Genomic DNA, 26,461 nt, shown 5'->3' with positions numbered 1-26,461 from the left:
CTTTGCATCATCCCTGTTTCTATAACCTACTATATCCACTGAGCCATGTCCTTATGTGGAGGGCTGAGATCATCCACCGGACATGAGTAAACCACCACCAGTAATGAATCACACTGTCAAAGGGGAATTCACTCCCTATTCCAGCGGCTCTCAACTGCTAATAGCACCTAAGGAAGGTATGAGGCCTCCAGACCTATCCCCAGCTACTCTAAAATTTTGACTGCCTTGATCTTTTACAACTCTTATACAGACAATCACAGAGGCTGTGGAATTAGATCCAGAAGACAGAATTTCAAAGTAGACTGAAGTTTCTATCCCACAGCTATTCTCACATAATCATTCAGAGTCTTTATATTAATTACAAATGCTTGGACAATAGCTAAGGCTTATTACTACCTAGCTCTTACATTTTATGTTAACTCGTATTACTTATTTACACCCTGCCACATGGCAGTACCTTTATTACCATGACTCATCCAATTCCTGCTCCCCTATGTCTGGCTGGCAACTCGACTCTTCTTTTTCTCATCCCAGCATTTTCCTAGTCTGGTTCTCCTGCCAGACTGTTCAGCTACTGGCCAGTCAGCTTCTTTATTAATCCAATCAAAGTGATTTATATTTAGACAGTGTAAACAAATATTTCACAGCAGTAGCGTCTCCTCCATCCTCTAGTTCTTATATTCTTTGTGTGTATGGAGAGGATTGTATGTATGTGTGGGCATATACATACTCATGCATGAGAGTGTGGTCACAGTTACTTTGCCCACATCTATAATAACTGTAGCTGTAACAATTTATGAACAATTGGGTTTTTTCCTGATTTCTCCTTACCTTTTTGTATAGTTAGTTATTGTGGGCTTTCCCTTTAATGTTCTGATTTGAATAACCATCAAACTAATTATGCATGGGTGGTGGTGGTTGACATACCTTTAATCCTATCACTTGGGAAGAAGAGACAGGCAAAACTCTGAGTTCAAGGCCAGCCTGGTCTACAGAGCAAGCTCTAGAAAAGCCAGGACTACACAGAGAAATACTGTCTCAGAAAAAAAAAATTATACCCACACACATATACACATATGTAGAGATTTATAGACACTAGATCACCATGAGATGATGCCATATCAATTTTTTGCATGGGTTCTTTTGGGACTTCACTTTAAACTGCTGTTCTACTGACCATTCTTAACAAAAGATACTAATATTTTATACTATGTTCTCTCAATGTTGTTACTGTTGTTGCAAAGTATCCACTGAAAAACAATGACTGTAGAAATGTCTTCCAAATTGAAAAATTGCTAAGAATTATCATTTAGATCAACATCTAACACTCTGGGCTTTAACTCCCATCCCCATTTAGTGATAATAGGAGATCTCTGAAAGTGTTGATATTAGAGCTAATATAGCGTATCTTCACAAAGTGTTCAAAAATGTTATCTGATGCATAATAAGTACTCTAAGGTAAAAGAGAAAAACAGGAAGTTCTACAAAAAAACCAACTTTACAAATAATACTGCTATGAACATAGTTGAACAAATGCTTTTGACATATGATAGAGCATCTCTTGGGTAAATTCCCAAGAGTGGTATTGCTGGGTCGAGGGGTAGGTTGATCCCGAATTTCCTGAGAAACCGAAACACTGACTTCCACAGTGGTTGCATAAGATTGCATTCCCACCAGCAATGGATGAGTGTACCCCTTCCTCCACAGCCTCTCCAGCAAAGGCTATCCTTGGTGTTTTTGACTTTAGCCATTCTGACAGGTGTAAGATGATATCTCAAAGTTGTTTTGATTTGCATTTCCCTGATTGCTAAGGAGGTTGAACATGACCTTAAGTGTCTTTTGGCCATTTGAACTTCTTCTGTTGAGAATTCTCTGTTCAGTTCAGTGCCCCATTTTTTAATTGGGTTAATTAGCCTTTTAAAGTCTAGTTTCTTGAGTTCTCTATATATTTTGGAGATCAGACCTTTGTCTGTTGTGGGGTTGGTGAAGATCTTCTCCCAGTCAGTAGGTTGCCTTTGTGTCTTAGTGACAGTGTCCTTTGCTTTACAGAAGCTTCTCAGTTTTATTAGGTCCCATTTATTCAATGTTGCCCTTAATGTCTGTGCTTCTGGGGTTATACCTAAGAAGCGATCACCTGTGCCCATCTGTTGTAGGGTATTTCCCACTTTCTCTTCTATCAGGTTCAGTGTTATCGGGCTGATATTGAGGTCTTTAATCCATTTGGACTTGAGTTTTGTGCACGGTGATAGATATGGGTCTATTTTCATTCTTCTACAGGTTGACATCCAGTTGTGCCAGCACCATTTGTTGAAGATGCTTTCTTTCTTCCATTGTATACTTTTAGCTCCTTTATCGAATATGAGGTGTTCATAGGTTTGTGGGATTAAATCCGGGTCTTCTATACGATTCCATTGGTCGACTTCTCTGTTTTTATGCCAGTACCACCCTGTTTTCATTACTGTAGCTCTGTAATAGAGTTTGAAGTCAGGGATGGTAATGCCTCCAGACAATCCTTTATTGTATAGGATTGTTTTGGCTATCCTGGGTTTTTTGTTTTTCCATATAAAGTTGATTATTGTCCTCTCCATATCTGTGAAGAATTTTGATGGGATCTTGATGGGGATTGCATTGAATCTATAAATTGCCTTTGGTAGAATTGCCATTTTTACTATGTTGATCCTCCCAATCCAAGAGCAAGGGATGTCCATCCATTTTTTGGTATCCTCCTCAATTTCTTTCTTCAATGCCTTAAAGTTCTTGTCAAATAGATCTTTCACTTCCTTGGTTAGATTTACCCCAAGATATTTTATGCTGTTTGTGGCTATCGTGAATGGAGAAGCTTCTCTGATTTCCCTCTCTGCTTCCATATCCTTTGTGTATAAGAGGGCGACTGATTTTTTGGAGTTGATCTTGTATCCTGCCACATTACTAAAGCTGTTTATCAGCCGTAAAAGTTCTTTGGTGGAGTTTTGGGGGTCGCTTATGTACACTATCATATCATCTGCGAATAACGAAAGTTTGTAATAGCCAGAACCTGGAAACAACCTAGATGCCCTTCAATGGAAGAATGGATGAAGAAAGTATGGAATATATACACATTAGAGTACTACGCTGCGGTAAAAAACAATGACTTCTCGAATTTTGCATGCAAATGGATGGAAATAGAAAACACTATCTTGAGTGAGGTATCCCAGACCCAAAAAGATGAACATGGGATGTACTCACTCATAATTGGTTTCTAGCCATAAATAGGGACCACGGAGTCTACAATAGGCGAATCTAAAGAAGCTAAGTAAGAAGGTGAACCCAAGGAAAAACATATAGTTATCCTCTTGGATAAGGGAAGTATACAAAATTGCCGGGGAGAAAAGTGGGATGTTGGGGGTGGGGTGGGAAGGGGGTAAGGGGAGATGGGGAGAGAAAAGGTAGAAGGAAAGGAGGGGGGACTTGGGGAAACAGGAGGATCGGGATAAAGGAAGGTTGGATAGGGGAGCACGGAACCCCATTTCTTAGTTAAAGGACCCACTTTAGGATGGGCAGGAGACTTGACCCTAGAGGGGATCCCAGGTGCCCAAGCTGAGGCCCCCAGTTAGTTCCTTGGGCAGCTGAGGATAGGGAACCTGAAATGACCCTATCCTAGAGCAATACTGACGAATATCATGCATATCATCCTAGAACTTTCATCTGGCGACGGATGGAGATAGAGACAGAGACCCACACTGGAACACTGGATAGAGCTCCCAAGGTCCCAAGGAGGAGCAGAAGGAGGGAGAACATGAGCAAAGAAGTCGGGACCACGAGGGGTGCACCCACCCACTGAGACAGTGGAGCTGATCTACTGGGAGCTCACCAAGGCCAGCTGGACTGTTACCAAAAAAAAGCATGGGATAAAACTGGACTCTCTGAACATGACGAACAATGAGGGCTGATGAGACGCCAAGGACAATGGCACGCGGTTTTGATCCAACGCAATGTGCTGGCTTGGTGGGAGCCTAGCCAGTTTGGATGTTCACCTTCCTAGATATGGACGGAGGGGGGAGGACCTAGGACTTACCACAGGGCAGGGAACCCTGACTGCTCTTTGGACTGGAGAGGGAGGGGGAGAAAAGTGGGGGGAAGGGGAGAGGGGTGGGAGGAGGGGGAGAAGAATGGGAGGAGGGGGAGGGAAATGGGAGGCTGGGAGGAGGTGGAAATTTGTTTTTTTTTTTTCTTTCTTTTCTTTATTCTCCTTTTATCAATAAAAAAAAATACATAAAAAAAACCAACTTTATCATAGCCTATACTAGGAAGCAAATCTGATTGGCTAATTACTTGATTTTTGTAATTATGCAACCACTGTTTTCTTAACCAATGTTTACAAAAAGAAAACACAGAAAAGAAGCATCGGTTGGACGATAGCCTGTCTCCCTGTGATCATCTGCATAGTTGACACTTTTTGGGGAAAAAAAAAGTGTTATTTGTTCCCTAAGCAGCACATGATTGGCTTCTTCATCATACAAAGACTAATTAGGAAGGCTGCTGTGGTGCACAGAAATAATCCACTAAAAAAATCAAAATTAATGGCAAAATTTAGTTCCCTTTGTGTTTGATTTTCATCTATCTTCACTCAGTTATAAACAAGCTATCAAAAAAATAAAAACTGCCCATTAGTGGTTAATTGATAATGACTTGTACTACCATTGATGGCTCCCTGAAAAGAACTCTGTGAGTCTTTAGTTGAAAACCAAACAGGAACACAGAACTATAGAAGTTGTTCCTTCTGACCCTGCCATGGGAGGTAGCATACAGCATACAGTAGTCAGTTTTAACATAAACAAGCTGATATAAGATTGGATCTATACATTGAAAAGATGTAAGTGAACTATATTTTTGCTTTGGCTTATTGTCTCTAATTAGTAATTAGTAGTATATACAGTGCAAAATTCTTTCTTTGTAAAAGTTCTTCAAGGTTTGAGAAAAATTCAATGTAGAAATGTCTCAAAGAGCTGAAACGTGCTATGCTGTGGAATAACATTTAATCATTAATTTGTGAGATGTGTGTTGTCATCTCATGACTGGAACTTTTTCACATTACAAGCATGACCCACTAAGTACTCTGAGTTCTGACACATCCATAGTAAATACATTGTGAAACCTCTTATCTCAACAAGCTCTGAACCACAAAAACAAAGTGCTGAGCCTAGTCCATTTATAAACAAGAAACTTAAAGTAATATGAAAGCCACCTTCAGTCTTGATTTGAAATAAGGACAAATTAAAACCATTATTCCCAAATGTGTATACATTTAATTTGATATAATCTCCTCCTTTACAGAAAAAAAGGAAAGAAAGAAAGAAAGAAAATGAGAAAGATATAAAGTAATTTGAAAACAATGAGAATGAGGGCTTAGGAAGAAAAATGATGGGGTAAAGGTACTACAGCGTCACAGGATATTTATTATTTAGCTTTTTGATGAATAAAGATAAAAGTCAGAACTAGTAAATAAAAGTAAGCATTTCAAATCTTTTAGAGTAAGTGTAGTAGTCACTTTACTATTTGGGATTACAGCTCTAGAGAGCTTTGAATCTATCATGGAGGGGAAGGCATGGCAAAAATCAGCTGCAGGACAGGCAGCAGGAGCAGGACGGAGAACTCTTATCATAAAACAGGAGACTAAACCTTCCCTAACAGTGTCACCAACTGAAGAACCAAGAATGGGCTGAAGATGAAACTTGGTACTTAAGCTCTTAGTGAATATTCACATGCCAGACAGCCTAAATTTATTCTTTGGTACACACACACACACACACCCATCATTTACCTAAAATTGTTACAGTATTTATGTGGGATTCCCCTCTATATGCTGTGAATATCATTGATTAATAAAGGACTACTTGGGACCTATAGCAGAGTAGAACTTAGATAAGCAGGTAAAACTAAACTGAATGCTGGCAGAAAGGAGGAGTCAGAGAGAGAAGCCGTGGAGCCACCATAGACACTTTGCTGGCACTGAAATTTTGCTCGTAGGCCACGACCTCATGGTGATGCACAGATTAATGGAAATGGATTAAATTAAAATGTAGGAGTTAGCCAATAAGAAGCTAAAGCTAATGGACCAATCAGGGATTTAAATAATACAGTTTCTCTGTGATTATTTTGGGGCTGAATAAGCAGAAACGAACAAGTGGCTTCATTCCAACATAGTCTAATAAAAACTCAGGAGTCAGAAATTGAGATAAAGACCTGGTAAATCCAAGGAGCAACAGAGTTCATTGACTGATCCTCTGCCCATGTTATTTTCTTATTCACTAGCCCAGGAAATCCCTCCTGAAGACATTTTCTCTCTTACTGTCCCTTCCCTAGAAGACCTTCTCATCCTCCAGCAACCATGGGCAAACTCCACCCTTTAATTCAAGGTGGGCTGTACTGGCACAGCAGAAGGCTGTATAGACAATTCAACTACAGCATACATACATACACATGCACACACACAAACACACACACAATCAACAACAGAATAGTCACTGCACAAATAGGATTAATGAGAATGTTTAAGTAACAAAAAAACATAGAGAATGGTAAATATTTATTTAAACAACCTTAAACTGGTATTTGTTTACTTGAGAAATTTTTTCTATTTTTCTACCTCTGATGTTAACAGGACTCCTCCAATACACAGAAATTATATTTACTAGCAAAATCTGTTTAACATATTATACTAGTAAATGTACTGTCTCTGGAAAATTAAAGTGCAAAAATATTTCCCATGATGAAGTCCAGCTATTTATGGTGAATATACTATACATTCATAAAGACAGTAATCATGAGGTAGTTCCTACAAATCAGACGTTTAAAAGCCCCTAAAACATCACTCTGTAAAAAGCGAAGTTACCTGATCAATTACAGACAGGGTAATAGATTGTTCTATAACTGAAGTGGATACTGATCACAGCATGAGAAGGAACAGACCCTATAGGATTAGAGGGGAAAGATAAAACTAGTGAAAGGAAAGCTGCATTTGAGAATATGGAAAACATCACTGCATATTTCTGGTTGTTTCTCGGACTATTATACATGAAAAAGGCATTTTGACTAAAAAAAGATATTGTCTGAACCACTCTGAAATAAGACTAAACTAGTCACAATTAATTTTTTTTTTAAGTAGTCAAGTATGGTTCATATAAAACTGCAATGGAAAGCACAGGCCAGGAATGGAGGGCTTTGTACAGGGAGTCAAGAGAAATGGAATTCACAATGGGAAGTGTAAAGCTTATTGATGTGAAGGCAGGTAAGAGCTCATTTGGAGGAGTCACACATGGGATCATGACTATCAAACAGCAATGTGCTGGGGAATATAAAAACTGATCAAACAGGTTTTCTATCACCTGAGATGAAGTGAGAGAAGGGAATGGGACAAAGAATTTCATCACAAAGTGTTTAAAACAGAAGAATAATGTAAAGAGAGCCCATGTCTTAAAATGAAGTCAACTCTGACTATTCTATAAGAATTGGAAGAGGAAGTAAGAAGTTTTATAAAGATAAGGGCATTTTGGGAAAGAATATGAAATAGAAACTGTGTCTTAGTGCATGTAGTAAATTGTTTTCTTTTTTGCATTGCACTATAAATTCAAAAGAAGTGCTTCCATTGTTCCTTCTTTCCTAGTGTCCAAGGCTGACAGTGCAATACTTCAAGTAAAAAACACATAAAATCAAATATTTGTTAACTATTTTATTAGGAAAGAAAAATCAGAATAAGATTGTTTTTAACTTTTAGGTATAAGCATAAAATATAAAGGGACACTTCCACTCTCTCACCCATCTTTGCAGTCACAGGACTTACTCTCTGGACAATTACATTACATATTTAAAGTTTTATTTTGTGCTTCCTGTCACCATGCTAAGGAACTTACACACAGAGAGAGACAAAAAAGAAAAGAGAGGAAAAAATGAGTCAATTTAACAGGGCTTTATTCTCATCTACAGGGAAGAGGCCATTTCCTGGTATGTTATTTGGGCTCATTAGCATTCGTACTGTGTTTGCAAACACAAAGACTCATCATCTCTGTGGTAAGGAAAGTATCTAATTCTACCTATGCACTCTCTCACAAATTAGATGTTTCAGGGTCTTAAAGGTTGATTAAGTTGAACTGGATAACAAATGAAGTGAGTAAGGATTTTCTGTAGGTCACAGAAGAAAAAAACATCACATATAATAATAAGGACAACACAAGCAACAAATGATCAGAATAGCCAGAATCTTATGATCACTCTACACTATGGGAATGCAATGACCTAATGGAAGCCTCAAGTCATTAAATATTCCACTGAGCAGACATGATTTTTGTTTCTTACATCTCAAAGGGGTTATTTTTGAAATTGGTATTAAAAGGGACAAACTCCCCAGGGTTTCTTTACTTACCCAAGCAAATAAGTAATATCAAAAAAAAAAAAAACCTCACTAACAGAACAAGACAAAATGAAAAAAGGAACCATGAATTGCAACAAAATTTTATAAGACCGGAAAGAAGTTGCAAGTATAAGAAACCAATAGAAAGGCAAAAATGGGCTAGAGAGATAGGTCAGTGGTTTACGGCACTTTCTGATCTTGCAAGAGCCTTGAGTCTGATTCCCAGAACCCTTTGCCATCTTCTAATCTACATGGGTACATAGTACCCATATATATACTTTCTGAACAATATAATAACTAATTTTCCACATACATATGTGAGTGTTTGTGTACACACACATATGAAGGCAAAACATTCACAAATGTACATTGTTTTAAATAATTTGAAAAGGAAAGGCAAATCTACAATCTGATAATTTGATTTTACAGATGAAAAATACTAAAATGCCAATTTTACAAGCACAATAGTCCTCTAAATGATTCAGCATCCAAAAGCCCTTAGGACTAGGAAGAAGTAAAGCCAGCTGATTAAAACAAGCCAGCATTGCTCCTGGGTGATGCCTCTGTGTTAATTGGAAGAGGTCTATACATAGTTCTGCAAAAGGAGATCCCAGCTTTATTCTATGAAAACTATAGACGTAGGAGCCTCCAGACACAGAAACTGTGAGTTCAGAAGATGTCTGAAAATAACCTGACTGAGAGTAGGTGAACCACTCATCTGCATGTCCTGCTGTTATTTCAATGGCAATAGATGAGTGTACAGCCCTACATTTCATGCCCATTCTACTCATTCCATATACCTGTTCTATAACACACTGCAAATTCCAGTGCAAAAAAATGAAAACATTTCGAGAGGGAAAAAAAAAACCTCTTCACTTACTGTCACCATTTCACAAAGAAACTCACATGCAACATCTGTATATGATGTGGGAGTGTCATATCAATCTGTTGCTTTCATTGGTTAATTAATAAAGAAACTGCTTGGCCTGATAGGTTAGAACATAGGTGGGTGGAGTAAACAGAACAGAATGCTGGGAAGAAGGGAAGTTAGAAAGACACCATGCCGCTCCTCTCCAGAGCAGATGTGATGAAGCAAGCCGCCAGGTCAGACATGCTGAATCTTTCCCAGTAAGACTGGTGCTACACAGATTATTAGATATGGGTTAAAGCAAGATATGAGAGTTAGCCAGAAGAGGCCAGATATAATGGGCCAGGCAGTGTTTAAAAGAATAAAATTTTTGTGTTGTTATTTCGGGGCATAAGCTAGCCAGGCGGCCGGGAGCTGGGTGGCAGGAATGTAGCCCGCCGCTCCTTCTACAAAATGTATACATAGAATTTAATGACCTTTCTTACATAAATATAAAATAGAACTCTAATCATGTATCACTGCACAATTAAGTAAAACTTGCAAGATGACATTCAGAGATAAAAATAAACATACACGCAAAAATAATATCAGAAAGAGAGGCAAAGGTAGCTAGATAGAAAATTTGATTTTTAAATATCTGCAATTTATACACAAAATATATTTTTAAATATTTTAATGATATAATTTAATTTAAAAATAGAAATTGTAAACAAATTCTTAGAGACTATGAAAGCATAGTTGCTTAAAAAAAGCAGTTGAAAGACAAGATCATCTTTCAGAGTATAACAAAAAGTCAAAATGATGGGTAGGTTAAGAGAAAAAGACAAAATCTACAAGATTCGATATACACATACTAGGCTCCCTTAAAAAAACGAAAAAAAATAGGAAAAGAAGGAAATCAAAAATTACATAGCACATGAAATGTCCTAGAACTGAAGGCTCACAATTTTCAGATCAATCTTCTTAGGCAATGCCTATAACACTAAATTCTTGCATGCAACATCTCTAACACAAACCCTTCATTCATCCTTACTCCCAAAAAGTCCGTTCCAGTTCTCCATAGTTATGTTTAATCTACCTCTTGTCACACAGATTCTTTCCACAAAATATCTATTTCTCCATTTTGTTCTCAGGAAAGATGTAATATTCTGTCTCTCAGCATGCTAAAACCTGGAGGTCATAGTTTCCAGACAAAGAGCTACAGAACATAGCACAACATGAAATGTTAGATCTGGGACATGTTTTAAATTCACCTTTGTGTGTACCTGCCCTCCCTCTTCTTTCTGAACCCTTACACTGACTTGCAATATAGCACATTTCAAAGTGTGGAATATGAGAAGATAGATTACAATGAAGACACAACTTGTAATAACTCACTAATTTTGTGAAAACATACCTTTAAGAAGTACTTCTTTCCTAGCAATATAAGGAAGAATGGAAATAAATGAATAAAACATATTTTTTTCAAGTCTTAGCTAACAAAATTCCAAGTATAACTATTTGGTTTCATGCCTCTTTTCTAGCAATCAATTCTATAACATCCAAACAGGTTTTATAATTGAAAAGAAGAGCCTTCCTGTTACATAATAAATGACATCTGTCCAAATTTAGCCCTAACGCTAAGATAGTGTTATCTGGAGACTGGGCCACTGGGAGTTAATCGAGTCCATATGGAGTAACAAATTTAAATAGTTGGTTATAAGAAAAACTCACCAGGATTTGCACACATATACTTTCTAACACCCAACCTGCCTTTCTTTCTGCCATTTGACAAAGCAAAAAAGCTTTCCCCTGTAATCAGAGAATGCTAGTTCATTTCCAGACCACCCTGACCCAAATAATCCCACAAAAACTATATTAATTACAGCACCATTTTACCAATGACTCAAGTGTATTTCTAGGTAGCTCTTACATCTTAAATTAACCAGTATCTATTAATCTGTGTATTGACACGAGGGTACGGCTTACTGGGCTAGATTCTGTTCTGGTGTCTTTCTCCTTCAGCAGCTACATGGCATCTTCTTGACTCTGCCAACTCTCTCTCTATATATCTCTGTTTGGATTTCCTGCCTGGCTATACTCTGCTAAGGCACTGGTCGAAACAGCTTTATTTATCAATCAATAAAAGAAACACATACACAAGGACACCCCACATCATCTCCTCTTTTCAGTCTAATTAAAAAGGAAGATTTTAACTTTGGCGTAGTAAAATTACATATGGCAAAACAGGTACCAAGCAAGAATTACAGTTACAATTCACATAAATATATTAGGACAGTGAAAAATAAGTTAATTTTAAATGTCATTGCTAATCTTTTAGTTTTAATTGGAATAGCAAGAAAGAAGAGAGGGGAAAGAAAGGGAGAGGAGGGGAAAACTAGAGGATGGGAAGGAAATCTTCAGTTGCCTCTAGTAAACTTGCCAAGTTTATCTCCCTGATCTATTCACTCATGTCTCGGGTACAGATACTGGCCTGTGAGAGCCCTATATCCTAGAATTCCAATTCCTAGGAGCCTTGGCCAGAGTCAGGCTCCAACACGCTGTCACAGATAAAAGGGAATGAGGGACCAGATTATTTGTCTCTTTATTACTCTAGTTCCTTCACTTGAAGGCTGCTACAAATGACCTTTGGTTCTCAACCAAAACCCAGTGCTTCACTCAAGACTCCCACTGGGTTCCCAGTTATTAATATTTTCATCAAGTGGCAGAGAAGCAGTTAAAATTTTAAGACTTCCAACTCAGCACTCCTTTGAACACTCTAGTTTTCTATCTGCAACTCAACTATGAAATAGCCTTTTTGAAAATAATACCTACTAAAACTGAGTATGTCATTTGTTTCCGCCTTGAGACCTGGATCAATACTCACCTTTAACCATTCTGCACTCTCAGGTTAGAATGCCTTTCTTCCTGCTACCCCTCTGATCAACTTCTAAATATGTTTCCAAGTATGTAGCGGCGAAAATGAATGCAAAACAGATTGTAAAATATATACATAGCTTTAATGGGGAAATTAGACTTACAGTACCACGGTTCCTGCAGAGAACAGGAAGCAGGAAGGGGTGCACGGACTCCTGCGCTCCCAATTTATAAGTAAACATTCGCCTGAGGCAAGCCCGCCTCCTAAGGGGCTGGCTTAACCCTACACAAGTATGCTTGAATGTCATTACCACTTGTGTCTTATGATGCCATCACACAATGAATATATTGTTTATTAATTGTTTAGTCTTATAGTACTTTCTACTTAAAATATATTCATGCAATATGTGTATAGATAGATAGATAGATAGATAGATAGATAGATAGATAGATAGATAGATGGAAAAAGGATACTTAATAACTATGACAACCTGTCAATTTATTTTATTTAGATTTAATAAGGTATTAAAGGAAAGCACAATGAAGTGTGAGAGGCATGAATAATATAAATCTAACTAGCCTCAAGGTAAGTGTTCTTCCTTATACCATAAAATCCATGAAAGTTTAATTTATTTTATCATTTTATCTTTGAATATTGTCATTCAATTAAAAATTGTAACAGCCTTATTTATAACATGATAAGTGGTTAAAATTCTTTTCAACTATTCAGTTGAAAAATTGAAGTGTTTTGCAGAGAGAACAAAGTTTTAATTTCAGTGGTGGGTAATGCCTATTTTGTAAATGGTTACAAGGTTGTTCATAAGATATAGTCACAAATAAAAAAGATCAATCCCTTTGTGGGCTGAAACATATTTTAAGTTCTGCTTAGGAAATGGCTTTTCATTACCAAGGAAGACTAGTCAGGAATATCACCAGGATAAAGGGCCAAAGGGTTCAGATCAGTTGATGTTTACAAAAAATTTCCCAGCATCCCACAAAAGGTACAACAATTTCCACACATGATTAACTAGATATGTCACTGTTTAATATTACAAAACAGCTAAGTATACCCTTAACACTTGAAATGGCTAAACACTAGCAATAACATCTTGTTGTTAGAGTTTCTTGTTAATTACCTTGACCATAAATTTTAGAGATTCATTCTGACAAAAGAGCAGTTGACCTAATATGTATTTAGTATTTCCTTTTTGTAAAACAATAGTTTTGAAAAAGCCAGATGAGAATGTGAAAAGCATTTTAAACCATTAGATAAAAATATCTGTTTAAAAAAATCAAACCATTGTTTAATTTGACCAAGGTCAACCAATTTTTGAAAAAGAAACCAAATGCAATATGTAGCACAGAAAAATTCTAAAAGACTTCAATCAGAGACATCAACTCATTGCTACTCATTAAATTCATCCAAAGTAGCTTTAACATATCAAAAATCATTCATTTCTGGTAAAGGCTAAGTAATCATTATCAAAAAACTTAGGAACATTTTTTTTTAATACTTGCATATAAAGGAGGCAACTTAGAGAATTAATCTAAATCTAAATACAAACTTCATGAATATTTCATATCTGCCTTACACATATAGCCTGAAGGTAAGTATTTGCAATTCGTAACAATTTATGTAAGAAACACAATTTCATGGTATGGAATTTTCCACTTGTGTCATCACGTCAGCACTCAAAAGGCTTCTGATTCTAAAGCATTTTCAGTTTGAAATTTTAGATTTGCAATGCTCACTAAAGATTTAATTATTTTACCACTTGCATAGAAATGACATTTTAAAATTTATTCATTCAATACTTAATTTTAACAGCAAGGAAATTATGAGGACTCATGAAACTATGAAAATAAAATAAATAATAATGTAATATTTTAAAAGATAATAAATCCACTACCTGAAGTAATAACACAGTTTTCAAAAATGGCAAACCTGAAGAACTAAGAAAGAGCAAACTGTTGAATACATTCATTCACAACTGGGCTTAAATGGGCCCCAGTAGTATTGTGGGACAAAATTAACATAGTAAGTTTGGTGCCATCTTGAGCTACGTGCCAATGCCTTATCATGAATAAGAGAGAAAAAAAAAAGAAAGAGGGACATACCTTCAATTTGGATCCATGTGGTATCACAGATTTATTCTGCTTGGGTGGAATATGCAGCTCCCACTTTCCATATTCTAGCTTTTTATATGGGTGAGAAAACGGATTCCATCCATCTAAATAATAAAGATCATGTAATCAAAAACTTGATAAGACTAGGAGTTTAGTAAAACATAATATACTGTTTACCTACAAAAAAAAAATAAACTGCTTTAACAAAACCTGTTTTCTAATGTAATAATCAACGTACTCTGCCCTTCTTCTCCCTGTATCCCTGTTTGGATTTCCCATCTAGCTATATTCTGCCCTGCCATAGGCCAAGAAACTTGTTTATTAACCAATGATAATAAAAACATATTCATAGCATACAGAGGAGCATCCCACATCAGTATAACTAATGAGGATATTTTTTTAAATGAGGCATATACCAAAAAACAATTAGTTTATTAGCTTTTTAAATAAATATTAAAGGAAAGACTGCTACATTTTATCACTAACATAAGCCTATCTCCATAGACAGACTAACAAAGCAATCTAACACGTGTATGAATTCACTTAAGAAACAGGAGAGAAACATGTGAAAAACATAATTCAAGGAACAAAGGAAACAAAACAACAGATGAGCAGGCTAAGAAAATTCAGAGGAAGAACTCTGAATGACCAGTAGACATGAGCAATAAAACTCAAGATGATTTAGATCATGGAATCACCAACTCGTTGCTACTCATTGACTTAGCAAAAACTAAAGGTTCAGAATATCAAATATCCAATAAGGTCATAAAACAACAGTACTTCAGAGGGTACAAATGGCTGAAAACAGCTTGGCACTGAATTTATGCTAACCCAATGGCCCAACAAGTCTATTCCCAGGCAATACCTTAGACAAATTCTCCTAAGTGAATTCAAGAGACTACTTAGAACTGATCACTGAAGATTTAACTGCAAAAGCAAATAATACTACTACTACTACTACTAATAATAATAATAAGCAACCATATTTTACAGAAGCTATAAAACACAAAAAATGCATGCAGGTGAGAGAATTAAACAATGAGGTGTCACACAAAGATGTAATAGGGATGTATCAGAGTAGATAAATATAAAACTGCAAAGCTGATTGTTAAGGGGAACAAAAAGAATATCACTTATACCAAACTCAAGAAATATGTAGAATGCAACAGATAGAGACATGTGCATGTTGTAAAACTATTAAAACTGAAATGAAATTGTGAAACAACATCTACAATGATTTTCTCTAAGATAGGAAAAAATTAAATATACACAGAGCAGAGAAACAAATGAAACAAGACAGCCAAAATATTTATAATATTCAAGCCAGCTATATAAACACAGGACTTCTCTATTTTTCTAGGATTAGAAAAATAGCACAATAAAAATTCATGTCAGGTCTCTGTACAGAAGTAACTGTCCAAATATCTTTCTTTACCATCAATTATAAAGTGATATTATCAAGCAAAGGGCATCAGATCTTAACATATTTATGATTCCAAATACAGACTACCAAGCTACTTTCTGGGTTAGCAGTTTCAATTCATACCCCCACCACAGCTGCACAGGGGAATGTTCAACTACCCATATCCTCAGCAACACCAGAGATTATCATTTTAATAACAAGACATGCCTGTCTTGCTCAGCCAGGGTTCACTAAAAGAATTAAGCGCTAGTACCCTAAGGAACCACAGCAGGAAATAAATAAACTCCTCTTTAATGCATCAAGAATAGAACTTGTTATACACCATCCTTGGGAGAATTGAGGAAACAGACACTCCAATAATTTTCTGCATCCCATGGATCAGATGCACAGCTAGCACAAAAGAAGCTTTCTCTCATTATTTTTCAGGCAATAACGATAACATTTGATATACGCTGTTTTCATTTCTTTTCAAAAAATAAGCTGTAATTGGAACAATGATTACTCTCTTTAACCTTATTGTTATTTTGGATAAATTGAGTTGTATTATATTTCCTTTTAAATATCTTTCATTAATTTCCAGTTTTATTGAAATGAAGATAATAATGTGGCTTACTTTGAGGTTTAATACAGTGACAATCAAAGCATTTATTTATTTACCAGCCTATTTACTTTTAGCAGCTGAAGCCATTCAATTTTCTTAGGATAAATTTTGCAGACGAGTCCAACATGAAACTATATAAAATAAATCAAAGCAGAGGTGATCTGCTGGATACATCTGTATGTGTCTGGACTACTCTACCCTCTCAGCCTCCCATCTATCCTGCAGACAGAACTCAATTCTTCTCTTTATGTGACATAAGTTGAGTGGTGCATGCCTGTGTGAGCTTATGTATGTAAATGTAAGTGTGAGTGCACATGCCTATATATGCGTTCATAAGCCAGAGCACAACATCAACTACCTTCCTCAATTGTCTTTGCCTTATTTCCTTATTCCATGGTCTGTCACTGAACATAGAGGTCAGCCTTTCTGTTCGCTTCCAAGGAAGCTTCTAGGATCTTCCAGTGCCCACACGCCAACACTGCCTGGATTTTACGTGGGTGCTGAAGAACTGAACTCAAGCCCTCATGCTGGCACAGGAAGCTCTCTTACCCACTAAGCTATCTCCATAGCCCAGAATTCTGTTCTTAAAATCTGAGAGATATTTGTGGAGGGTTAAGGACTCAGGGGTTTCCCTCTGCCCATGTTAGCATGTCTATTGTTGTCATATGTTCAGCTCATGTTGAAGCAGTCATGCTGGTGATGTTTTATGGCTTAAGATAATCCCAGAAGACACAATTGCACAGATGGAACAACCAGACCTCCAAATATAGGAAAACAAACTTCAGTCCATATCTTAAAACATACATAAAATTAGCTCAAAATGGATCCTAGAAATAGGCTTAAGAACTCGAAAGCATTTCAAATAAAACTACGGTAAATTTCTATTACCTCAGTTCTTTAATACAATGCTAGATATAGATGGAACAAAAGAAAAATGATAAATCACACTATTCACAATGAAAAAATGAGTACACAAAAGACATTATCAAAAAATGAAGCAGCAAGGGAAGAAAATAATTGGAAATCATTATAAGCAATAAAGTTACTTGATTCTAAGGTTTCTAAATAATATTTACAATTTAATTATTAAAATACATTTTCAAAGCAAGCACAGGATTTTAATAGATGTGCCCTTCAAAATAGCAATGTCCAACAAGCACACAAGGGATGCCCAATGCAGTTAGTTATGGGAATACAAAAATCATAATGAGATGCTGTGCTCACAGAAGTAAGGCTATTGTGAAAACAATGGATATAAAGTAAACTGGAGGGTGTGGAGAAATAAAACTTCACACATTGCTAATTAAAATGCAGAACCATGTCACTACTTTGGAAAACAGGCTGGAAAGTCTTCAAATACTAGTGTTAGCACTGTACTCGGGAATTCGGCTCAAACTTATATGTCAAAGTTATATCAAAGCAGATTGTGCTGTAGCGTTCTTTGTCAACTTCAGACACGCTAGAATCCCCTTGGAAGAGTGAGCCTCAGGTTAGGAATTACCGCCATCAGACCAGACTGTGCACAAGTCTATGGGCATTTTTTTTTGTTTTGTTTTGATGGATGAGTCCTGTGGAAGGCCCAGCCCACTACAGGCAGTGCCATCTTTGACAGGTGGTACCGGGGCATATAAGAAAACAAACAGGCAAGCCAGGAGGAGTAAGCCAGTAAGCAGTGCCCCTTCAAGATTTCTACTCCTACTCCTCCTCTTCTTGAGTTGGTACTTTGGCTTCCCATGATGGGCTGTGATCAGGACATATAAACCAAATAAATCCTTTCTTTCCCCAGTTGATTTTGGTCATTGTGTTTATCAAAGTAATAGAAAGAAAGCTAGGACACGGATGTCCATACAAAGCCTTGCATGTATAGTGCTCATTTGCAATATAATTCATAGTCATCAAAAGCTGAACACTATCAAAGCATCTAAGCAATCGGTAAAGAAAATGCTTTGTGTTCATATAATAACATATTTGTTCATACAGAAATGTGGCGTACTAATACACAGTACAACATAGAATCCTATGAACCCATTTATATTAAGGGAAAGAAGCCACAATATGTACATATTCCACGCTATTTATACAAAATATTTGTGGTAGGTAAAATCTGTATTGTTTTTGCTGGGACTGTGACAATTAGAAAATGACACCTGAGTGAATACAAGGTTTCTTTTCAAGTAAGGAAAATGTCTTCAAACTGAGAGTGATAGTTATTACACAAACCAGTTTATAATTACACTAAATAAATATGAGGGAAGTATATACTTTAAATAGGTAAAATGCATGCTGTAAGAATCATCTCATATTGAGAAAATACCGCAATAAAACTGTTCAAGTAATTCAGAAACAAAGTTCAGGTAGCTTTATTTGTTTGTTGTCATTGATCTTCGCCTAGGACTCAAATCAAGTTCTGTCAGAGATATTGTAAAGGAAAAGGCCACATAGGGAGACATATAAAAATTTAACACTAAGACGATAGCCTGGTCAATAGGTAGAATAAAAAGTCAAGTTTGATGGCTAAAGATGTCTTTGAAGAGAAATGGCTAAAAGTTTAAAGGCTTGCCGAGGCAGAGCAATTTGAGAGCTTAGGGCTGGAGAGAACAGAGAGAAAAATTGGAACCAAAAATAAGAATATATAACCGTCTTTCCATCTGGAGCCCAAACAAGCTGGTTATGAGTCTGGGACAGGATTGCTGAGAATCTGAGGACAGCCTGGGCTACAGAGTGAGAGTCAAGCTAACCTGTACTATCAACACTACCAAGCAAAAATGTCTTATCTTACAAAAATAAATAACTAAACCAAAACAGGAAAAGAAAAACAACAATAAAAGAAGCAACCAACAAAATTCTTCATCCTCAAGGGAAAGTCTAATGACCTGAAAAAAATACACAGGAATGTAAGTAACAGGGTAGATGCACTATAAACTTTTTCGAATGACTTGAGGAGAGCCTGAGTCTGTGTTATACCTGATATACAAGAATAGAGGTTTGTTGTGCTGAAGGAAATAATGAAATTATTACACTAGCAGTACATAGGATGGCCTGGTAAAAATGACTGCAGCAGCAGTTATGGATTCTCCTTAGTGCTTGACATTCAATATCTGATTCAATTATCTCAAAAGTCCTATGCGGTATTAGAATTTTCATTTGATGGATAATGAAGCAGGCTCAAAGAGTGAGTGCAGCAAAGCTCAAGTCTCGGAGCTACTAACAAAGCCAGGATTTGAATCATGTTAGCCTGCCTCCTGCTTCAGTCTATCTTTTCTTGCACGTTGGCATGCATAAACCAGCTAGATGAGGCAGCATCTGTCTCCATTAGAAATTCAGAAAACATCTGTCTTAGTGTGGGCTGCAGCAACAGATACTTAAATAATAAACTGGTTTTGCCCCCTCACAGTCTAGAAGCCAGGCAAGTAGAAAAAGGGGAAAGCATGCCAGTTTCTTAATAAGAGTTTTCTTCCAGCTGGCAGGCTACAGGTATCTTCATGTTGTATTCTTGTAGGATCTAGAGAAGTCTTCTCTCATGAGTCTGGGGCTTGTAAGACAATCCTTCCATTCCTGGGAACTCTCCCCTCAAGCTTTAATAACATTTCAAGGCTCCACCTCCAAATACCAACACCTTGGACATTCACAAACACAGGAACTGGAGATAAAACCCAATGCTCAGCCCATAGCAGTCTCTTACGTGGATTTTGCATTTGCACAGTTTCTTGTCTTAGAATCTTACACTTTTGGAAACATATTTTGTATGTAGATATTTATGTGTTGCTGTTTTCGTTGTTTGGTTGGTTTTTTGTTTTGTTTTGTTTTGTTTTGTTTCTTTTTTTGGCTTTGTCTTTTGCTCGTTTGTTTTTACTTTAATAGAAAAGCACAATCCTACATGGCTGTTTGTTGGAGCTGCTGTGCCACAGAAGAACAGTTCAAGTCTAAAATCACAGGTGAGGGGCATACTGCCAAGATGAGTCACCGTTCTTAGCTAAGTGGCTGACAGATCTGTTATTTAGACTTCTCCCAGGAATGTCAACTTTGAATTCTTCCTCTGCTGGTTTATTTTTATGTGAAGTGATCTCATATCACCCAGGTCAACTTTGAGATCTGTGTTACTGAGGGGGAATCTGAACTCCTTCTCCTCCCGCAACTATTTTCTGCATGCTAGGAATATGGGCCTGCCTGTGTTACCATGCCCTTTGAGCTTAAATGTAAAAAGTTTTCTTGTTTACAATGAATCTAGCAGCAATCTTGGCACATGGCCTTATGGGAGATAAATTCAAAAAAGAAAAAAAAAACAGAGAAAGGGGAAAAGTGGGAGAGAGGGAGGGAAAGGGAAGGATAGAGGGAGACTGAAAGAAAGCCAGACAGAAACAGATTCTGAGAGAAGTGAGACAGAGACATGGAGAAAAAAAAATGGTTCATTTGATTGTTTGAGGCAGTTTTAGGCTGTCTCAAGGAATACACACAAGTAACAGCATAACAGGAGTGTATTATTAGTCCAGGGGAAAACTGTAGTTAGAAGAGGAAAACGTACCTCAGGTTGACAGCCGTCTATATCTGAAATTACCTGGCGCAAGAAGAAAACATGGAACATGCAACAAACCTGCTTAGGAGTTTGGGGGGGGGGGGGGAGAGGCCTGGTGAAGGTCAGTGTGCAAAGAGAGAAAGAGAGAGACAGAGCAGAAGATGGCGCCTTCAGCTTTTAAGGGCTGCCTAGTGCATGCACACAGGGGGATGGCATGGTTACATCATAAGGAGCTCACGTAAGCATGTAAGGGCTCATGCAGCTGTGTCATATGTAGATTAATGCAACCATGCTGCATGTGGGTCACGCAGGGTCCTTTAAGTTTCCTGAGGCCATTTTAGGCACTTCTGCCTGGGGGCTTGTCCGCACATGCGTGGCCCTGGAACCTGGAAGTGTCGGCCAAGTTGTGTGGCTGAATCATCACAATATCCGCCACCAACTGCTCCTTCTGTTTACTGCTGAGGGCAGAAATGACCTTTTCCTCACTTCTCTACATTTTTGTTGTTGTTACTGTTTTTACTTTGAAACAGAATCTCACGGGGGACATGGAAGATACAAGTTTTTGAAAGACTGGCCAAAGAGGCTCATGATCCACTACTCTATAGCACCCAGTCCTGGAATGAGAGGTATGCACGATGCCTGCCTTTCAGTGTAGGTACTGAGGATCTGAACTCAGGTTCTCATGTTTGCACAGAAAACACGTTGCCCACTCAGCCACCTTCCCAGCCTCTTGCATTTATTTTATTTTATTTCATTTTGACTTTTCTTTAAAAATTATAAATTTCTTCTAAATTTCTTTAAAATTTAAAAAATAAATTTCTTTAAAAATTTCCTGGTCTGCATTCATTCATTTTATCTTTTTCAATTATTTGATGTTCTGAGAATTTTGAACATTCTTAACTCAGTTTTAGTTTTCAGCATTCAAATACAATAAATTTGTATATTTACTGAAACACTATCAATAAACGTGGAGCAGGTTCTTGAATTCTTCTTCCATTTGTTCAGACTAATCCAACATCTAAAATGTCTCTGACTAAATTCATGATGCTTTCTAAATTTCCAACCCTAGATGTTATTCTCAGATTTCACCTGTCTTGTGTTCTCGGTGAAACACTTGCCAGTCCTCCTTAGGCTTTAGTAATCCACTCAAATCGCTGTTCTGAAACCACAACCATGAAGGCATGAAGGAGAAGGAATGTACCTGCAAGCTATTCTGGTTACAATGGATACGTGGCAGTGTATTATTAGTAGAATTGTCTACAGGCGATATCATCTTCTAGCCCTTGCATACATCCCCACACATGTACATATACACACAGAGATGCGCCTAAGTTAGGAATAAAATCAATCGGGGGGGGGGGGATATGACAGAATTGGAGGAGCAGACAGCCTTTTCTTTTCAAATATATTTGAGGAAGAAGAGATATGGCAATTCTGTACACAGAAGTGGGGAGCTGCATCGAGGGACCTCAGAGAAAGAGGAAGTAAACACAGATTTACAGTCAAAGAGGGAAGGTGAAAAGGAGTTGATGCACTGATCTGTAGCATTATTTTTTCTATTGTCTTTTATAAGCACGCATAAATACAGACAGCTTTGAAGGGGGACTCTTGGAGGCTGAAACGTTGCCTTTTAGCTGGCTTCTACCTTATGTGAGAAGTCAAAGTGTTACGCTAAAAAAAGAACAAAGTTGTAGTGAAATAAGGGAAGGGATCAGAAGAGAAAACTAAAATATATAGACAACAAATGAAGAAAGAGGAGTCAGAGTATGTGACCAATGTCTGTGCAGTTGACAACCATGAATCTAGATCATAGGAACAGCACAGCACCTCTGATGGCCTTGGGGTTTATCCCCACAGACCCAGAAGAAACATCACATAATTTGATCTCTGCAACACTACAGATCTGTAGAGCAGGGATGGTAGAAAGTCCAGGTTAAAAAAACATGAAACCTTGAAGAGCAAAACAAAGAGTCTATATAGTAACAAAGAAAATTAGTCACAATATTGTGGATCTAGAGGTCTCATAGCTAGAACTAAATGGGGTCAGAGAGTTTAAAACAAAGAAACAAATAAACAAACTAAAGAGCCTGCCTATTGATGGTTCTATATTTTTTTTCAAAATAAATTTTGATAAAGGTTTCCATTAAGCAACAGTAGCTGGCATGAACTGCATAAGGTCTGCATAAGGCAAAATGTCAGCATAGTAGGGGGTAGAATTCTTCAAGGCCCAGTCCTTATTGAAGGCCACTGACAACTGATAGACATTGAGGGAGAGGAAGATCATCCTTTTTGTCTTGATATTCCAATTTACCATGCTCCTGTGGGTGGTTCCCACACATAAGAAGCACTAATTGATCTTAGTAGATTAAGAAAGGAAGGAAGGAAAGAAGGAAGGAAGGAAGGAAGGAAGAAAGAAAGAAAGAGAGAGGGGGGGAGGAAGGGAGGGAGAGGGAGAGAGAGAGAGGAAGGAGGAAGGAAGGAAGGAAGGAAGGAAGGAAGGAAGGAAGGAAGGAAGGAAGGAAGGAAGGAAGGAAGGAAGGAAAAAAGAAACAAACAAGCTTGAGAGGGAACTTGGGAAGAGGACTTCTTGGGGATTATGGGTAGATACAGGAGTGAACTGGGAGTTCAATGTGATCCTATTATATTAGTATAGATGTATGCAATTCATGAGAAGAAAATTATAATTCATAAAAAGCACTGTAACATTTTCAGTTGTTCACTAGCAGTCTTGCAACTCATCAAAAATATCTCAAGAACAATTCTATCTCCTTCATCTCCTTTTATCAGACCTCCAGAACCCATTACTATGACTGATTTATAGATTCATAAGTGTCAGGTAAATGCATACCATTCTTATAAGCTTAATTTTGCAATATTGTGCATTAAAACATACTGCTGTAAAACCATGGCTATCCCTAACTTGTGCATCAAGTTGGAGTGACTGACTACTATCCAGCAGAACTCCCCACAAACAGCCTAAGCTGCTTCAGAAATGTTTTAGTTTTTATGCTAACTTTTGTAAATTCAAGGATCTAGGTGTATGCATTGTAAGACCAACTAAACTTGACACAGAACTTCACACATAATTAAACAGTCACCAAATATTATTTAAAATAATAAGCTTCAAGTTTTATGCCAAATCAAGATGATATTCACCTAAATGGGCAGTTGTAAATTTAATAAAAAGCAGAATTAACAAAAACTTCAATTTTAAGATTTAAAGGTTATCATAAATGGTATCTCCTTATACATAATATTATATAAATTATTTGTATGTTTATTTAATGATATGGATTGTTTAAAAGCATAAAATGTTGGTACTTAAGTTTGTTAACTTTTCCAATTAATCTGGATCCTTATCAAACCTGTATAGCAAAAAATATCAAGACCACAGTAAGTTAAAAGCTACATGGCTTAAGTATATTTATTTGTCTTTTAAGGTTTTACAGTGCATACACCTAGATCCTTGATTTTAATATTCTTAATGTTTTAAATATCAAAATAACATATATAATATATAGGATTTATACAACTTGAGTAAATTATATATATATATATATTATTAGTGTATACAAATTATAATCATTCAATAGACTATTTCCACTCGATAAAGCTGTCTTATAAAATGCTCAACAAGCTATTTAGAGATGGATAAAATGCTTAACTGTCTATATATAAACACTAATAGCATCTAAAATGGATCTCTATATGTGATTTATGCATTGAGAACATATATAGCATGTAATTCATTAGACTACATTCCTTCATTTATGAATTCCAAAAATCCAAGAAAACGAATCCCTTTTAAATGAACCAATGTGTTTATTAGATCCGTGGGGTGTAAGGAAACTTCAATTGCAGCTCTGTGTCATGCTGATAGAGGCAGAAACTCTCAGGTTCAACTTCCCTCTTTGTAGTACAAGTTTCAATTTGGATTTTAAACAGCTCGAGGCCATCATTTTTCACATCTTCTCCCACTCCCATTTCAGAAATCAGAGACTCAATTTCAGCAAAATACTGTCAAGTTATGAGCAGGCTTAACGTGTTCAAGAATAAAACCAACTGCCATTAAAGGTAACTCCATTAAAGAAACATTTTAACTATTTATTCTTATGATTTTAGCTTTTAATTTAAGAAACATATTGAACATAAAATAAGGTAAATAGTCTTATTTTCTGAACTACTGATCAAATTCATAAAATTCTTAAATTTTAAACAAAATCATTAACATGGAATTATATTCACCTACTAATAGTTAGCCTAGCTCTGTCCTCTCGCCACCATATTAATAGTTTCCCAGGATTTATGATTCAGCTGTACTGCAACTCTTTGACGAGATGATCAGACTAAGAATCCATTAGCTTTTCTTGATCACTGAGTGCTACCATATAGGCATATGCAAGTTGAATATTCATTATCTAAAAATGTTTGCTACCATAAGGGCTTTGTATTTCTGCTCTTTTCATATTATGGGGTCTGCACACACACACACATACACACACACACACTTGACATGTTGTTAGTAGGACAAAAATTAAAAAATAAAATTCATTTAGCTTTTGCCAGGCAGTAATCATGCATGTCATTAATTCCAGCATTCAGGTAGGCAGAGGCAGGAGGATCTCTGTGAGTGCAAGGTCAGTCTGATCTACATAGTGAGTTCCAGGACAGCCAGAGTTACACAAAGAAACCCTTTCTCTAGAAACAAAATATATCATTTAACTTCTATGCATATTTTATTCACTTAATACAAATTTTAGTATTTTATCGATAAAATGAAGTTTCCTGCTGTACTTGCATATTTTGGCACTCAAGTTTTGAATAAAGTGATACTTCAGATTTGGGGTCTGGGGATTAGGAATCTCCATTTCATAACTGTAATACTCCACTCTGAAAGATCTATTAGCATTGGTTTTCCCTGGGCTACCCCTGCTCCACAGAGCACAGTGGAACCTTGAGAACAATAGGATGCCATTCTCTCTAGCACTCTGTAGATGTGAGGTCTCTAAAGTTATATATACACTGGGGTAGTTTGAATGAAAATGATCCCCATGGGCTTATATATCTGAATACATGCTTCGCAACTGGTGGAACTGTTTGGAAGGAACCAGAAGTGTGACTTTATGAGAAGACGTGTCACCGGAGATGGGCTTTGAGTTTCAAATGCCCATTCCAGACCCAGTCTGCCTCTACCTCTCACTTTGCCTCTTTGCCTCTCAGCCTCTGCCTGCTTGCAGATCAGATATAAATGCGCCATCCCTACCTATCTGCTGCCATGATGGCCAGGGACTCTATCATGCTAACCCTGAGAGCCTCCAATAGAGTCTTTTCTAAGTTGCCTTGGTCAAGGTGTTTTGTCACAGGAATAAAATGGTAACTAAGACACTTAGTTAATCCCAACTACTACAAATAGAAGTTTCTGTCATCACGGTTGAGAAATGCACTGACCTATGGATATAATGATGAGTCATGGGATATTCGTTTAATACTATATCCATTTAGCATCATAATGGTAGGTTTTCCTCTAGGACCTGTTTAGTCATATAAGCGTTTTATCTCATAAAATATGGCCTTAATCCAATCAGAAAGTGGTTGTTTACTCTTATGATGTTCATGTGCCTATTACACCATTGGCTGTGTTTGTCAAGTGGTCATTATCTTAGCTTGTGAGGTTTAGAGTGGGGATG

The 26,461-nt window shown here is 37.0% G+C and overlaps 1 protein-coding gene across 1 annotated transcript in view; it reads right to left on the bottom strand.

Moving 5' to 3' along the window:
- The window catches only part of Gbe1 (1,4-alpha-glucan branching enzyme 1), a 245,510-nt gene that overhangs the window by 154,084 nt on the left and 64,965 nt on the right, over positions 1-26,461 (bottom strand). The window contains exon 3 of the mRNA XM_075953332.1: positions 14,229-14,341. Within this exon, the coding sequence (XP_075809447.1) occupies positions 14,229-14,341 (113 nt within the window). The remainder of the gene's footprint in view (positions 1-14,228; positions 14,342-26,461) is intronic.

This window comes from Microtus pennsylvanicus, chromosome 1 (assembly GCF_037038515.1).
Source record: "Microtus pennsylvanicus isolate mMicPen1 chromosome 1, mMicPen1.hap1, whole genome shotgun sequence".
In the NCBI taxonomy this organism is placed as follows: Eukaryota; Metazoa; Chordata; class Mammalia; order Rodentia; family Cricetidae; genus Microtus; species Microtus pennsylvanicus.
This window is presented reverse-complemented; position numbering and strand designations above follow the sequence as displayed.